Source organism: Lepidochelys kempii, chromosome 12 (assembly GCF_965140265.1).
Source record: "Lepidochelys kempii isolate rLepKem1 chromosome 12, rLepKem1.hap2, whole genome shotgun sequence".
Lineage (NCBI taxonomy): Eukaryota > Metazoa > Chordata > Testudines > Cheloniidae > Lepidochelys > Lepidochelys kempii.
Genome location: NC_133267.1, coordinates 16,175,021 through 16,193,027, shown reverse-complemented (window position 1 = coordinate 16,193,027; position 18,007 = coordinate 16,175,021). Strand labels below are relative to the sequence as shown.

Here is an 18,007-nt window from a genome sequence, read left to right as displayed (position 1 = left end):
ACTTTAAAATAAAGACTTTTCTGAAACTTGCTTTGTAATTATTTAGAATATAACATCTAAAGCAGATTTGTACATAAGCCTTCATTTCTTCCTTCCATATTTCATTAACCTGTTATGCAACTTAAGCCTAATTACAACTAGACTCTTCTCTTAAATGCACAGAGTTCAAGATAGAAATCTTCACTTGAAAGTATGTAATCATGGTTGATCTTTTGAGAACTGGAGAGTAATTTCTCTAATTTATCCAGAATGGGCTGATACCTCTATCATCTCCTAATTTAGAGTATTTGCATAGTGCAATAGAACATGTAGTAACTGCATGTCTAGCCATACAGCATTTCTGGTAGAGCTGTCAGAGTAGAGCACTTGAACATACCAAAGTAAATTCACACAATCACTTAACTTCAACCATCTACCGCCCATCTCCACTAACTGCATAATTGCTGATTAGGTGCAGTTCAAGCATTTCCTTGTCAACATGGTAGGGGCTGCTGGGAATCTGAGAGGACAAATTGTATTCCCAAAGTAAAGGGGAGTGGATAGTGGACATTCAAGAGAAGCTGGGGAAGAAAGGGGCTTGGGAAAAATCTGGTGGCTGTGAGAAGGAGTAGGCCCATGATATGTGGTGACAGTGCAAACCTACCTTGGGAAAGGAAATGGGACATGCGTAATCAAAGTGATGCTGGGGGCTTGCAGGTCTCACTCATCCTCAACTTAGTCACCAAAGATAGAAGCAAAGTAGACTAAGGATCAGTAGAGAATGGCAGCCATTAAAACAGTACTTTTCTTGTCTTTCTCCTACACCAGCTCAGCTATTCCAACTGAGTTAAAGCTCTCCAGCTTAATTAGCAGGTATTTCCTAGGTGACTATCTGAGCTGGGTCCACAGTCGGGGAGTTTGAAACTTCGAGTGGTCAAGCCCTCTTAAAGGTTTATGGAACCTTTAGGCAAGAGATTTGTTAATGTCACTGTTTAATTACCTTACTCAGAAGAATAATGCATCTTGGCTAGGCATTCTTAACCATTTGTCCTGATAGCTGCAATAATTAGCAGCAACATTATAAAAACTCTAGTTGGTTGAAAGTGATAAACAGAGCAAGGTCATGAAAGAAGCCTAGGCTACATTTATACAGCCTCAATATAGCATCTTCCACTAATTTATCAAATTTTATCGGCTTCTATTTAGAAAGCTGTTTTTCCTTTGCATCCATAAAGGCTATATACTTATTTAAAAGAAAGTCTGCATGCATTCAAGTGCACCAGATCTGAAAGTTAGTAAATGGCTTTGGAATACTGCTGGATAAATAGTGGTACAGACAGATTATGTAGCCACAATTATGTTGGGCCTAAGGCTGTAGATAGCCTGACATATCCCTTGAAAATGATGAGTTAGTCCATCCAAATTCACGATTAGATGTGTATGCATTAGAAGTAACTGAACTCTAACATGAAACCATCATGACCTTTGATTGAGTTTAACAAGTTCCAAAATTTAATAGACAAAATATTTCCTCTAACTCACAATGTACAGATGTTCAGTGAATACATCCTGAACAAAATTTAAATCTAGTTCTTTAATAGGACCAAATACAAATATATAACTTAAAACAACTGAAGTTTCAAATTCCAATTGGACCAGATTCATTTCCACTGAACATGGCAGCCTTTTTAGATTCTTGACCATCTGAAAAAAAGTTATTCCACACAGATTGGTCAGTCCAGTTATCCCATTCAACTTCCCTTAAAGTAGTATATATACAATCTAATTCCCTTACTACTCCTGAAGTCAATTTCCTATGTCAGCATGAATCAATTTATGCAGTGAATCCACTTGTATTAAGGAGCTAGTAATTATACTAGGACATATTTCTTGCTCTATTCCTGTTAATTAACCAGATAGGGCATTACTCTTGCAGTGTACATCACCATAAATATCTTTTATAAATGTACTGATCTCAGTAGTATGATTAATTGATGTCAGTTTTTCATTTAAGAAATATGCAAAACTGCTTGAAAAGTTTGCTTCAGAATAAAAACTATCAAGAAATGGTTTTACTCTGTCAGTAGCACAGCTTAACTAAAACCTGTTACAAACGAGAGGGATGGCGTGTACGGTATTGTACGCTATAATATTTTATGCTATTCACTGTTTTTTAAACAAGACTGACCTAAAAATACTAAATGAAATTGAAAAGCTAGCATTTAATGCAGTGTACATGTTGAAACATCTGCTAATTCAAAAGAGTCAGTTTCTGTTGCAGTGTCAATATCCATGTTACCTTGTATAGCCTAGGCCATAAAAAGGGAGGTATGTATTTAAGGCAAACAAATGCAAAATAGTATAAATATAAACATTGCAGTAGAAAACTTAGTCATTTCATGACTGACTTGCCAACCATAAAATGACATTACTGAGGCTTAAATCCTTAATTCCCGTTCTTTTCACTATTTTCAATATGTGGCGGCTTCATAACTGAGCACCCTTAAATGGAAAACTTAAAGGAAAAATTCTAATGCATAGATGCCAAATTAATATTAAAAATGCTTAAGAGTCAATGCATTTTTTTCTACATGTGGTGTTTTCATCTTCAGTCAGATGTGCAAATGCAAAAATTGCAACATACACAGACAGGGAAAACTTTTTTTACTCTACTAATTTAAGTGGTTGTACCAATTCTACACACTTCTCTAAACAACAAAGTTACCTTTGGGCTGAGAATAACCATGTCAAATTTCCACCCAAAAAGTATTTAAAAAAGGGAGAGAGACCAGCAGTTGGGACTCCACCTTAACTTCTGCAGTTGCTACCAACAATACTACGATGACTTGCAGATGTAGTTTTGCTCTTGTACAATGCTAAATACACTCTATACTCACCATCTGTTAAATCCACAAAGCTGGCTTCAGTGTCAGGTACAGGAACTGAAATTCCCATTGCTTTTCGGATTCCATACGTGCTTACAATGTCGCCTGGAGTCACTTGTTGCGCAAGTTCTTTTAAATTATTGGTCACTCTCTCCGCTAGAAAGTTAGAATACTGTAAATTAATTTGTGTTTTTACAAATTGCCCAGAAGAGTCTAAGTCTGACTTTCAGCACAGCTGTAAATAATATTTAGCTTTGGTGAATTTGTAGTTATATAAAAACTAAATAAGCTCCTATAATAGCAGAGACATCTTACTGTCACTCAGACAGTTAAATCTAGTGGCTCTTTGCTTCTCCTGTGTTGCACTTGGCATTGCGGGGGAGCAGATGGGCATTAATCACACAGTAAAGGCACTAGGAACCAGAGGGAGAGAAAATGCAGCATTTTCCTTGCACATTCCAAAGCTGTTACTTACCAGCAGAGAGTGGGGTGAGCTGGAGAAAGGAGGAGGAGATGAAACAGCTCCTTACTAAGACCCCTTTGAGAAGCAACAGAAGCTAGACAGATTTAAAGCACACGGTAATGCTGCTGCAAGCATCATTAACTTGCTCCATATCATAAGGGTCACAATGTAAACAGCTGGTGGAAAACCAATGACGAATGACCATGTGGCGCTCAGGGCACTGATCTTTGGGTTTGAGTATTTTGCCTTCGGTTCTCAATCCTGCATGTGAACAAGAGGCCATGGCTATTGCCCCTTTTCACTTTAAATGCAGTAGTTCTCAGATCCCACAGCTGTAAAGTACATCACATCAGCTATTTTTTCCCCCTCAGGAAAGGGAGGATTTGGTCTACTTTAGACTTGCATGGAGTTGGTAAGATGTATGTGGCTAATGGAAGAGGAAATGCACTACGAGAATGCACAAGAGCTAAAAGCCTCTCAAACTGACATGACGTTTTAGAATTAAGCTATAATTCTCAAATATTTACTTGACCTTAGCTGACAAACAGAACGCTTCACATTGTTCAACTGTTTAGATACATCGCACACAATCACTCAAGAAGGGAGTTACTTTTACAGATTAGTAATTTCCAAATAGGGAAATGAAGCAGAGAGAAAGCTTGCTTTAAGGCAATATCAGAGTTTGGATTATTACCCAGGCCCTCTATTTTGTGCTTATAGCACACTGAGAATTTCATACTAAAATAACTCAATCCTCAGATGTACAAGTCTTTAATAGTTGCTTTAATAAGCAACTAAAAGTTAGAGTTCTATCATAACTTGTTAACATCCAACAATCCAAGGTGGTGCACTGCATATCAATTACTATCTCAGCTGAAGGAGCTGGAATGCCACTGTCTGAGACAGTTATTCAGAAAGAAAATCAAACAGAAGCCACCTGATTCATGTGCTCCTTGGCCAGAATTGACAAGTGGGGCCTCCAGGTGTTCTGACTGTCCTATTTTAACACAACACTCAACAAATTCACCTCCAGTTTCACACTAAAGATAACAGTTTAACCAAAAAGTCACTCTTAACACCCAATGTACAAATTTACTAGGAAGTTCTTAACCTGTAATAACTTTATACAAATTCCAACTGACCTAATTGTTTTCTAAACATCAATTAAATGTTATACTCACCCAGATGCATTTCTTTGTAAGATGGACCCAAAAGACAAATCATATTGGGAGGTGGTTTTGTACTCAGTCGTTCATTTTGAGCATCTTGGAGCTCTCTGAGTAACTTTGTGGTTTCATCAAGTTTCTTCTGGAAGATTTCAGCCTCTGATTGATAGAAAAGCCCGTGTCAGTGAAAGGAGGAGATTTTATATATATATTATACACACACACAGAGAGAGAGAGAGAGACACACACACACACTCATTCACATGCTACAGCAAACCAATTACAGGATAATACAAAATACAATGTGCCCAAAAATAGCACTTGCATTCCTAATTGCAATAGATTACTCACCTTCAGAGTCAAATTCCTCTACATGAATTCCAAAATTTGTTACTGCTTTCAGTGCTGTAAGCCTATCATTACTAGAGTCCAACTTGTTGGCCGCATCTGTTTCTATAATCTGCAAATAAGTGTTTAAATGAAGATTTTAAAAAATGCTTTTGCAGTCGTCTTCGTGTATGCACAAGTGCCTCAGTTGGCACGTGACCAGGATTCATCACCTAATTTGGTCTGCTGGTTGTATCAGTAGCTTTCCCGGATTGGGCTGGGTACTGACTGGGAGTGCAACGCAAACGCTGATGCATGCCACCGCTTTTGCAGTGTGTAAATTAGAAAACTGTCAGATACTGGGGGACTGACTAATTTAGATTTACCCCATTTGTTCTTCACTTCAAAGCAACAACAATCTTTTACTGTTCTATAGTTAACTATTCCATCCCATTTATGTATTTTCAGAGTTGCAAGTATCCAGAGCTCTGGGCACACACATAAAAGTAATGTAACAAACATACAAATTATGACCAGCCTCCAAATATAAACTCCTCCTGAACCCATCCCAAACCAGGACTCTCCCACAACCCGCATTCCCCCCCAAAAGCCATTAAGCAAATAAGCTGAAGATCAAACAATTTGGGCTCTGGAGCACCAACAGATGATGAAATTCCAAAGTACAGTCCATTCGCTGAAAATACTGGCTCCAGCCCCCTCCCAACTGAACATCGGGTGTTGAGTTAATTGGTTCAGTAACGCAAGACGACAGGCAATTTGAGATAACCAGGCCCTAAGCAATTTGGGGCACTGGAGGTTTAAAATCTGTATCTTAAAATGACACACGTTGTACAAAATTACTGTAGTATGTTGCAGGTACCGGAAAATATTGACTCCTGTAATCAAAGTTCTGAATGACACACAGTAACAAATATAAACTTCTACATGTCTCATTCTGTGCATTGTAAACGTGGAAGATTTTACTTAAGAATAAATGCTTCAGGTTTTTGTGTCACACAGATTGATATCAAAACCAATCAGATCTACATTCTGATGTGAGATTTACCTTTTGGACTTTATCCTCACAACTTGAAATACAAAACAGTTACAAAAAAAGCATGCAGTTTTGAATGGTGGTACACAACATCTGTTTATATAACTGCACACATTTCTCCAGCTTTAAGCTATTTTGCAGTTAGGAGCAATGTTCCCTCTAATTTTTGACAGGCTGTGTGCGCAAAAAATTTCTTCAGAGCAAATTTTTGTGCACGCAGGGTTTAGGTTCACACGCACAGCTTAGAGGGAACAGGGGTTAGGGGTTAAAAATGCCTTTTGGAGTAGCTGCTTGGAAAAAGATAGAAAATATCACCTCCACATCTTTTGTTGCATCGCTTCTCCCATGCTGACCTTCTGCATCCACCATTGGCTGAAATTATGAGAAAGTATTTAGTATGACATTTAAAATGAGTTCCTATTTTAAAGTACAAAGCAAAACCAGAACCTTACAGTGGGATATTCATAAATGGAGGGAGACAAAACAGTGTTATGGGTTTTCATTGGTAACAAAAACTACACAGCAGTTTTTAACGGAGAGAACATTCCTTATTTGTCTTGTACAAGAAATTAGCAGTAAGGGGTTTTCCTTCTATTAAGTTGTTTGGAGCAGGCTAGTGTAATTACTATAATGACAATCACTTCAGTAAATATTGCAAAATGCCTTCCATTATCCTTTTTGCAAATGTTTCCTTTTTGAACCAAAATTTTCAAATTTTCTTTGCATGCATGAAAGTTTTTTGTTTTGGGGGGGGTTTTTGTGGAAAATTCCTTTCTAAGTTAGAGACTGAAACACATGTTCTAATCATATTTTTCTTTAAGTCTAAAGCAAAAGTGACTGAATCCTGTAAGTGGTCTTAAGATAATGTCTCTGGGGTTAAAGAAAAAATTAAAACTAAATAAATAGTACTTCTGGGCAGAGGTTCACTGCCCAGTGTCCATGAGTATGAAACTGACTAATTTGCAGCCAAAAATTATCTTCAGTTATAAGGGCAGCCAACAATTTTTCAAATGTTGATCAATTTGTTAATATCTCAGAGCCATGAACTCCCCATTCCTTTCAATGGTGTGAAACTCTAAAACCTAATACTTTAAAAATGGGAACATAGTTAACTAGACCAATTTTTTTATTTTATTTAAAAAGGCTTTCAGCTCACTCTGGGACTGTGGGCAGCATTTTGTTACCACACTTCCTTCCTGCCAAATCAGCCCTTCTGCTTGGTGAGAACATTCAGCATGAGCACTTGCTAAAACTTCACAGGGATCAAGGAGGATTAGATGGGTAAATAACTAAGTATTTAATTAGCAGAATAATAATACCCTACCCTTTTATTCACCTCAGGAAAGACTCATTCTCCTAGGCTAATCAGATGGGCTGCTGCTAAGGGTACACTAAACTTTTAATGAAAATTGAGCAAAAACCTCCTGCTCCCAAAAATGAAAAACTTTACTCCCTTACCAGTAAAAACAAAAGAAAATTGTGGGCCGACTCTACAGAGACCATTACAGTAAGGAGGGGGCAAGGACATGGTTCATTTTGCAAGTTTTCACTTTGTTACAGAACTTGAGGGCCAGATTGTCTCCTAGATTGGAAAGAAGAAGAAAAAAAAGCACAAGGAACAAAAGACATGCCACTCGATTTCCACCTCAACCTTTTATCAAGAGAAGGTGAACCTATCAGTGTGGTCAATTCCTGACTCTGCTAATATCATTGGTTCTAGGGCACAATGCCAGAATGAACAGCAGTCTCAGAGTCTTTCCTGTCTGCAGAGCTGAATACCCCCAGAAGAGCTTCACTAGATCTGGGGATGCACCACAATCAGATCCATTATCCTGCTTATGGAAATGGAAGTGACAGTGATTTAGTCCTATATTTTCCTATTCTAAAGACACAGTTGTCATAATATAAAGCTGTGATAATGGCTAGTTAAACCCTGCAAAAAAACTGTTTCCAGCCATTCACCAACAGCAAAGGCAAGAATCCTCCCCTCCCATTCATCTCAGAGGTTTGTGCTTAACTGTGACTATTTAAATATTATAAGGAAAGGACAATCTTTTTCTTTAGAAAAGTAGAATTTAAATTCATTAATAGTTACATCAATGCAACATTAGGGCTCAAAGTTACAAAACGAGAATGCACTTCCTGCATGTTATGACATACATTAAATACATTCAACTGCCCATTTGCAAAGCAACAGTTGCACATCTGTACTATTTCAAACATGGCCTAAGTTAACATTGTTACAGGAGCCTTCTCTTCTGCATTTCCTGGCTTTTATTTTAACTGTCTGACTTAATGCTGCATTAGATCTTGTTGTATAAAAATTGTGTTTGGAATGACTGCATACAAGTGGCAAAATACACAGTGTGTTTTGCTTGTGCTATAGTTCACAGAAGAGCAAGTTTAGTTTAAATCATTGGCTTTTTGTACTTTCTCTCTGTAAAGCCAGGTTCACCTTAGTATCATGAATTGAACCACACAGACAGAGGGACGAATAAAACTAGAACCGGTAAGTTGTCAAAGCATCTAGAACTCCTCTAATGCCTTTTCTATATGTCCTAATGATCAAATTTTAAAGTTCTAAACATCATGGGAAGAGACGAGAACCATATTGTATATTTAATCATCAGCTAGCAGGCTCAGTTCTTCAAAAGTTGTTATGCATACAGAACAGACTACACCTCTGCTTGGTGCCCATCTTCTGCACTCAGGAACTATTCTGCTTATGGTAAGTTACTACTACTTATAAAAATTAAGTTTGAAAATGCTCACCTGCAGAGTTTCAACTGTTCACTGTGGAATTATTTATTTAAAAAAGTAATTGACAAGTCTTGTGTCAATTTATGCTATGAAGCCATGTTTTAGGAGTCCATCATGTGGTTTTATATAAAGTTGGGTAATAGTTACATACTATAAGGTTATAAAAGTTACTGCGTACAACAATACATAAAGCTGAATCAATTTTTGCAAATCAAGCTGGCATAACTGCATTTTTGCCTTTGGAAAGCAGTCAGTGTTTGCTACTATCTCTTTCCAGCTTTTTTTGCTACAACTATCTTCTGGAAAACCAAACCAGTTGTCAAACTTATGAGATTTGCTTCAGAACGAGAGTCTAATTGCACAGTCAGTCAACTTTCTGCTTCAATCTACTTAAGTGACTTTGCTGGACAATACCCCCAACTATTACACGTTGACTGTTTTTCCCTCCCAGTATTCTCTATAACAAAGAGTTTAAAAATGCAAAAGCATAACTAGAGGTATATGAAATGATCTGAAAGTGAATTTTACATCAAATTATATTCTCGGCTTCACTTTCAGTGGAGAATGAAAACCAGATTAAAACATTTCATTCAGTCTATGAATTGTTTTTGAAAAGATTAAATCTTTTAATAATTGTAACTCATTGCCTATAATGGGATGTGTTGTGGTGACCAATGGGAAACTCCCAAGCCCTGAATATGTAGGGTTTTATTCCAAGGACTTGTGTATGAATGTATGAGAAAATATCCTTTTTGAGCTTGAAAGGCAGAAAACTTGAAGCTACTCGAGGTGAAGTCCTTTATTTAATCCTTAAATCAAACAGTTTGACAATTGCAACAGCAACATCCAACCGCAAAAAAAATCTGCACCATATCCTGGCAGAACTACTTTAAGGCCTTATCTAGCCTAGGACAATAGATCATATTTAACAATGGGTTAACAAACATGTTTTAACAGTTAGGACATACAGGGTTTAACACATTTCAAAACCCATTCATTTGTCAATCATCGACTTGAGGGTGGATGCATGTTAATTAAAACGTGATAGGATCTAACTAGACTAGGAAAATGGGTCATGTTCAAAAACATATTAGCTAAGAGTTAGAAATGCCAGTTTCTAAATCACATCAGCCCAACTGGCTTCAGAACTTTTAATTTTCGTTCTCTTCTAGAGATAAACCAAGCACCAGAAAGTTCCCAAATCACAATTCTTACCGTTTCTAGTTCTTTCACAGATCTAGAATATCCCCCTTTAGTTAAAACATCCAGCAAACCATCAGCCATTACACATGGGTAGTCTTGAGACTTTGCCAAAAAATTCTGAATACTGAAAGGTAATTACAAAGAAATCAATTTCACATCAAGCATGGATGACAGAAAAAACCCTGTAAATGGTTAGTATGTCAAACCAACATATTGAACTTTGAAAATGCTGATATTAGAAGATTGGCAAGGGATTCAGTCTAATAGGTTTACTTTTTGTTTAAATAGCCAAGGCTTTTGTGGCCTGTGGACTAACTTAGAGTCCCAATGTAGCCTACAATGCAACTGAATAGTGCTTTAAGCAGCAAGTTCTCAAACGGCAATTAGTTTTGCATGTTTGATATTCATTATCGCTGTTGCACTTGTTTAAACAATTCAGGTATTTGAAATGAGCTATAACATGGAGTATTAACAACACTAGAAAGTTTTCTAATTTTCTTTCAGGAGATGCTTCTAAAGCACATCAAGACAAAGGTGTATTCATAACTGTATCAAATAAATGCTCATGGAGTAGAGGCATTAGAATCGAGGGTGGTTATAAAAGACGTGAGACAATTACAGTAATTTTGCTCAGTATAATAAATCTGATCATCATTTCAAGCACTATACATTATATTTGAAACTGAAGTTTGTGTAGCACTGAGATGTCCCATAGCTACCACCATGGTTCATGAACTGACATTTGACACCAGTAGTAAAGGTGCCTCATGTCTAACACAATAAAATCAGGTTCCTTAGAAGTACTAAAAAGTACTCTATCTAAACATCCCTAGCCATCAACACTAGTCTTCAGTTTCTGAACAGTATTAAAGCAGGATGGCACACTTTCTAAGATTTCAAAAACGCAATGGTTTCACCAGGGAAATAACTGCAGGGGAGTGTATTTTCATTTTTTATGAACATCTTTGTACACTAAGCAACTATCTAGGGACTTCTACCAAGCATATCACCATTGCATCTGAGTGCAAAAATACCTTTAAGTATTTAACAATATAAGCATACAGAAATATAGTTAACTGAAAGAAAGCTATTAAGTTCTGATGAAAGTGAAACCCAGATTATTTTTGAAGTCACTCATTAACTATTTTATATATACAATTGTGTGTGTGGGAAATTAAGTTGTATTTTAAAATTAAACATGCAGATCCCCCTCAGATCTTCTGCATATTCATATACTTTGGATAGATAGCTTTAAAGATTAGCTCTTAGAAAAGAATTTTTTTTTCCCCAGTAAACCACACTTGCAGTCTTATTTTAAAGCAGTTGTGGAATTACACAGTGTTGGATTATGGCAACGGCAACTAAGCAAGTCAGTACAAAGATGACTCATTTATTTGCACAGAGCAATCAAACTGGTTAAAACATGTGAAAAGCTATCATAATTCATGGCAGTCATTAAGAGCCTGAAAAATACAGTTTTCCAGTATCAGTCAGTGTTATCTTTGCAATGGAGTTTTTGATTTCATGCACTTCATGGATCAAGAGTATCAAACTCCCTAAGATTGCTCTTCCCTTGCTAATGTCACAGGTGCATTGTTATTAAAGGAGCTGTGTCTTAAAATAGCACCAATTTTAAAAGGTAGAGTAGGTGAATTATGAGTAAGTACCAGAATCTAGTTTGGTTGCATTCAATATGCAAGACACAGCCTTAACCATCAATATTTGACTACCACAACTGTTTTATTGAAATTACTTCAGAAACTTTAACTTAAGATTAGTTTGTTTTACTGCTAAAGGTAAGCATACTAGATGAAATGGGATCTCTTCATCACAAAGGAGAATTTGATGCTGTAACTGCTACTGATAGGGAAACAGGCAGGGGTGAAACTGAGCCAGTACCAGCCCATATGCAGCCCACGTTAAAGCGCTGCCTTTCACCTCCCCCGACAGCATCTGGGGGGCTCTGTAGCAGCAGGGTCGCCCACAGGGAAGGCAGGAACATTAAAGCACTGCTGCAGTGTTTTAACATTGTTGCCCCTTTTGTCCCCTCCACCCCCCGGGCCACAGATGCAGGGGGCCAAAAGGGCAGCTGTTGGAGCCTCGGGCCCTTTTAAAGCGCTGCTGGAGCCCTGGGCAACAGGGGCCACGCAGCACAGATGGGCTGGCTGGGGGAGACTGACCCCTCAGCCTCGCCTGAGGCACCGGCCCCCAGAACCGGTAAGAATTTATTATTACTTTCACCCCTGGAAACAGGTATATTTACTTTTTCCTAGATATGCATAGGTTACAATAAACAATATTTAACGAAGTCTGTACAAACTCTACTTACTCTCAAGATAACTTCAGTAATTGTCAAACTGGAATACAGATCTTTCTTACTTACCTGAAACATTCTGGATTAGAATCTTCCCCGTACGTTGAATAGATTAAGTCAGAATCATCCTTGCTGATGTTTGCAAATGTGGAGTCATAGGCTGGAGCATAGGAACTGTAGGGCCCATAATTCAAGTATACCACTGTTGAATAATACAATATCACTAATTAGTCTTATCTTACATGTGCACAATATCAGATTCTAACATTAGGAGTAACATTCAGTGTTCTAAAGTTGTCCCAAACAGGGAACCTTTAAGCAATGCATTTCTTACAAGTTTTTACTAATTTGTTGCATCAATTTAATTCCAAGAGTTTCTTACATACAAACATTTTATCAACTATATCTGGTTAAAGCACTAGAATACATACAGAAGTACAGTCCTGCACTGGCAGGTATACAGACCAAATGACTTAAAAGGGATTTTCCATCCCATTTCTTCGTTGTGTAGAAGTTATTTGGCTTCTACGTGATACAGTCCCTACATAAAGCTGAATTCTCCAAACATTAAGGGCATGATTTTCTAAAAAGCATGATGTAAAAAATGCATGCCATCACTGAGTATGTACAAATCTGTATTTCCACATAGACTTTAAGGCCAGAAGGGACCATCATGAGCATCTAGTCTGTCCTTGTGTACACTGGAGACCACAGAACCTCTCCCACCCACTCCAGTAATAGACCCGTAACATCTGGCTGAGTTACTGAAGTCCTCAAATCATGGTTTAAAGACTTAAAGTTAAAGAGAATCTACCATTTACACTCGCAAGTGATGCATGCCCCATGCTGCAGAGGAAGATGAAAAACCCCAGGGTCTCTTCCAATCTGATCCAGAGACCTCAGGGTCTCTTCCAATCCTCAAATACGGTGATCAGTTAGACTCTGAGCATGTGGGCAAAACCCACCAGCCAGACACCTGGGAAAGAATTTGTTGTTGTAACTCAGAGCCCTAACACGTTTCTATCTCTAATGGGAAATACCTTGCCTGATGCATGGTAGGACTGCATTAGCCTTTTTTCATGGCCACATAACATTCCAGCTCATAGTCCCGTGATCAACCAATACACCCAGTACACATGAAAAGGAACAACTGTGCTGACCTAATCATTTGCATCTGTGCATGTAAGTATGTACATTTTTGCACGTGCAGTTTTGAAAATATTTTAGATCTGCTTAAGTAGTTGTTTGATAGATAATATATGAAGAGGATATGTAATATTCTGCTTCAAAGAACAATTGAGAATACTACAATTTTGCTCTAACAGCTGCATAAAACCCAGTTCCAAGCTGTTTGGCTGGCTGTCGTGAGGTTTAAATACCTAGCTTAGATGAGCTACTGCTGTTAAGAGAATAAAGGTTTAAAGAAAATATGTAGCATTCACCTGGAGTAACTTTGTTCCTTTTGTCTTCTTTGAACCCCTGTAATGTATTAACTCCTGACTGTAGTCTTCCAGCTGTCATACCTAACTTCACAGGGCTGTAACCTGGTTCTACAATACAGCACATCACAAAACAGAAGTGACCAAGGAATAGTTAACAACATTAAACAGATGCAAAATGTCCAACTTAATATGGGAGTTCAGAGCACAAATTCTGTCAGTCTGCAATTTCCAAAGATTTAAGATCAAACTATACAGATACCAAAAAAATAAAAAAAAAATCAGGTGTTCTCAAAATTGCATTAACTCCCTGTTTGAGTGAGGCCATTGTGAACAGATGCACATCTGCAAAAATTTAAGTACGACAGACCCAAATAATACCAGTCTCTGATTATGTATTTAATGTTAAATATGTTTAAACAAACATTTATATATTTACAAGTAATACTAGAAAGAGTTGCTGGGTAAACAATTACCACCACCTTCCATAGAAAATTCACTGCTAATATAAAGTTCTTTCCCTCCTCCCCATGCTACACTATCTGAGATAGCATAAAAAAAGAGTTCACATAGAATGTAACATAACTTGGATCCCACTTCTTCATCCTTGCCAAGTTCTGCTTGGTGCAGAAACCGGGGAGGGGAAGGGACAGCGTTGTGTCACCTTTATACTTCCTCCCATTCTGGGGTAGTTGGGGACTAGTGCAGCACTGGCACAAGTTAGAAATAGCCAAAAACTCTCGCCATGCCCCCTTTTAGCTGGAAATGTTCCCTAAACCACATGGCAGGGAGGGGAATGGCACTGCCCATCTAAGCGCAGATCTACACTATAGCAGGGACTGACACTCTGAGATCAATCCACGATGGTCAACTAAGCAGGTCTAGTAAAGACCTGCCCAATCGACTGCAGATCGCTCTCCAGTCAATCCCTGTACTCTACCCTGACGAGAAGAGTAAGCTAAGTGGACAGGAAACACTCCGTGGTATAGAACCCACAGTAACTCGACCTAAGGTACATCGACTCCAGCTATGTTATTCACGTAGTTGGAGTTGCGTAGTATAGGTCGACTTACCACGTTAGTGTAGACACAGCCTAAGTTATCTAAGGATTCCCTAATGGCTTGTTCCAGCAGGTTTGCAGCTCCTCTACACCAATGGAGACATATAAAATTGGTGGTAACTGAAGCACACACCAAGAGTAGGTCTAGCCATTGATAATTAACATGCTCAACAGACAAACATACCTCCTGCATTAGGGTCAAATGGATTAAGAAGTCCCAGTGTTGTTGTACCATCTGGTTTTCTTCTTTCAAACTCACACTGAAATCAAATTAAATTATTAAAAATATTTGATTTTACAAACAACTTTGGATTCATAATATTTGAACTGATAGGAACTTAGCTTTTGAGAGTTTTAGATGGTATTATAGGGAAAAATTTCAGTGATGCATATTTGTAGTGAGGAGTATTAAGAGATCAGATTTGACCCACAAACTTAAATGTTACAGTAGCTTTGCTATGCTTACACTTACTCTTCAGTTCATACCTTCACAGATGGCCTAAACCCAGGGTATTCAATCATTTAAATGGTAAATGTCAAAATTCAGGCTTTTTTTTTTTAAAAATTGTCTACAATTTGTAACTCCTCCAGTTACCAATTTGTGAAAATTTCTAATTTCATTATTAATAGGGCAAATAGAAATTGTTGTTGTGAAAGACTGAACAGATTTATTGCGTTAGATATGACTAATATTCACTTGAAAAAGAGCTCTGTATGGCTCAAATGTTTTTCTCCATCAACAAGGTACAAGGGAATAATATATCTACGAGGCTGCATTCAAATATTTGGTCACAAATGAAATGGGCTGTTTGTGTTAGTCTAGTGTCTTTAACACCAGTCTTCAGCACAAGATCCCTGTATCATTGGATGCAGTTAGCAGTCTTTGCTTAGAATGGACTATTCTGAAACAATGGTTTTTGCACGCTAGGGTTAAAATGTTTAGTGGTTCTGCACTGTACCATTTACTATAAACATCAAGTGACTCAAAGTTTAATCTTTGATTAAAACTGTTTCTAGCAGTCTTGCATGACTGAGCTCTAAAATTCATTCAAAAATTTTATTTCAACTGAAGTCAAGAAGTGTAATGGCCCACAGTAGAGATCTTATTTAGTTCAACAAGTTCAGGAAATGTTCAGCTAAAAAGTACTTTTTTTTAAACTTCCTGTGTTTAAAATGTTAGATTTAAATCAAGATTAGACACGAGTAAATCTCAATGTAAATTATAGCATTGTTATACCCAGAATTTCAAATGCTACACAATGTTAAATGGGCATTTCCCAAAGAGTAAACAAATTGGTTTCGAAATCCACCGAACTATTCACCTGACTGTTCGCAAGTCTTCTTGTTAACTTTCCTCCAGATTCTCTAACGATACGATCAATCTGCTCCTGCTCCCTTTCTAAGTTATTATTCCTTAATTTTTCTTCGAGTAGATCTTTGTCTTTCCTGCAAATAAATACAGTTCCTCACATTATCTGCCTCAAAACGAGTGAAGTCACTGAATCACAAGTATTGGCAAAGGTTCAATGGAGAAACAGTCTGCGTCAGACTATTACAGCAGAATGTCAAGTACCTGGTACATACAAAGGAATTCAGTATGAGCAGGTTTAAACAGGAGAAAATATGCATTAGAAAGCTCTCTCTAAAGCTGGTTGGTAACTTTTCGCCAAAATGTTTTTTCACTGAAAAATGCCAGTACATCAAAATAAACTTTGCGGGAAAGGGTCCATTTTGACACATTTTCCGACTCGAAAAAGTTTCAAAATTGTCAAAGGGGCCCATTTTGACATTTTCAAAACAAGAAATCTTAGGAGTTTGGTTTGGATTGAATTTATACTAAAAAAGTTAAGTCAGAATTGAAACAAAATGTTCTGATTGATCCAAAATGGAATTTTTTTCAGGTTGTTGGATTGTAAAAAAATGTTGAAATTAACTTTGTCATGATCCAGGACGGAAAATGTTTGAAACCTCAAATTCTTGCTGGATGGGAATACTTTTTCCCGCCTGCTCGATCTATAGGCCAGAGTGGACTTACACAAATAATTTGGTTCTCTGTGTGCTAGTCTCTCTACAGCTGTCTTCACACATGGGTTTCTCCAGTTAGAGATTTGCCAATTTGGAGCACTGCCATGCTTTGCAGCTGCATTCCCATAAACTAAAAGGAATCGTTTTGGTACATTTATTACAACAGTCTAAACTCTGATTTCCTGGAGCTATGTTGTCATATCTTGAGTACCAACATTCATAAGAATGAAGCCGCTGATTGGCAAATATTTTGAAGTATTTGAAGATATTTCAATGTAGCAGAACTGCTGCTGTTACACGCACTCTCTGCAGCGTTTAAGACCTATCTGACAGCAAAAATAGCTAGTAGTTGCCAGCTGAAATTCTCAATAGACTACATATTGTTAAGTGCATCAAAACGTTGAAAAGTCATGCTTGCCAGCTTGCACCAAACTGGCATTACTTGAGTGAGAACAATTAGACACAAGAAAGCCCACAAAATCTTGAAATAAGTTAGTCTTGGTGCAGAATTACCTTGATAATGCAAAAGACCTTCTATAAAAAGAAAAAAACATATTCATGATTATTTTGGCCAAAGAAAGGGCTAGAAGAAAAAGGAATGGAGTTAAAAAGCAAAAGTAATTTCCAGGAGTCTAGGAATCAGAGTTTCTTGGTGCATAAACAGTGCCAGAAATGCAACAGGCCATGTCTACAGATGTCTAAAAGCACTTTCTTTCAATGGAATTAGAGTGGGTAACTTTAAATCATTACTTAAACAATACTTTACTTTTTATGTTCCTTGTTGGGGGTTTTGAATGCTTTGATGTCAGCTTCCATAGATTCTTCTTTGTCTTTCCCGAGAACATTGTCATCCTCCCCATTTGGCTGTAATTCCATCTTATCTTTTTGCTTTCTGCTCTGCTGCAGGTCTGCCATGAAATCTATACTCTGTTTTAGGCTCTGTATTCTCTCCTAAAAATATACAAGGCATGTTTTCATTTCACATCTCCAATTAACCCTTTCATAACTTGTTCACAAAGATTTAAGTTAAATGCTTTTCTTTCAACACTATCAACTAGAAAGGACAACTTGGATCATTAGATGGTTAATAGTTTAATATGGACACTGTGTTTAAGAGGTGATCTGGCACCAATACTGAAGCATGACACTTAAAATAATGGAGTGAGACTCAGGCAGGGTCAGGCTTCGGTCCCCTCTCCCGGGGTCGTGTAGTAATTTTTGTTGTCAGAAGAAGGTCGCAGTGCAATGAAGTTTGAGGACCCCTGCTTTAGAGCAATCTGCAGAGATATCAAATTGTTTCACTGGATCCTGTGAAAAACATTACTTCTAGCT

General features: G+C 37.5%; 1 protein-coding gene across 2 annotated transcripts in view; it reads right to left on the bottom strand.

Annotated features, from left to right (window-relative positions):
• Window positions 1-45: 45 nt before the first annotated feature.
• Window positions 46-18,007, bottom strand: part of BRD7 (bromodomain containing 7) — a 30,297-nt gene continuing 12,335 nt past the window's right edge. Inside the window, exons 7-17 of one of the 2 annotated variants that reach the window (XM_073307663.1) lie at window positions 17,442-17,626; window positions 15,973-16,096; window positions 14,835-14,910; window positions 13,594-13,701; window positions 12,221-12,353; window positions 9,850-9,961; window positions 6,190-6,246; window positions 4,845-4,953; window positions 4,509-4,652; window positions 2,877-3,020; window positions 46-1,683 (exon numbers count right to left, since the gene is read on the bottom strand). In XM_073307663.1, the coding sequence (XP_073163764.1) occupies window positions 1,619-1,683; window positions 2,877-3,020; window positions 4,509-4,652; window positions 4,845-4,953; window positions 6,190-6,246; window positions 9,850-9,961; window positions 12,221-12,353; window positions 13,594-13,701; window positions 14,835-14,910; window positions 15,973-16,096; window positions 17,442-17,626 (1,257 nt within the window). In that variant the 3' untranslated portion in view covers window positions 46-1,618. The remainder of the gene's footprint in view (window positions 1,684-2,876; window positions 3,021-4,508; window positions 4,653-4,844; window positions 4,954-6,189; window positions 6,247-9,849; window positions 9,962-12,220; window positions 12,354-13,593; window positions 13,702-14,834; window positions 14,911-15,972; window positions 16,097-17,441; window positions 17,627-18,007) is intronic. The other variant, XM_073307664.1, reaches the window with a different exon arrangement.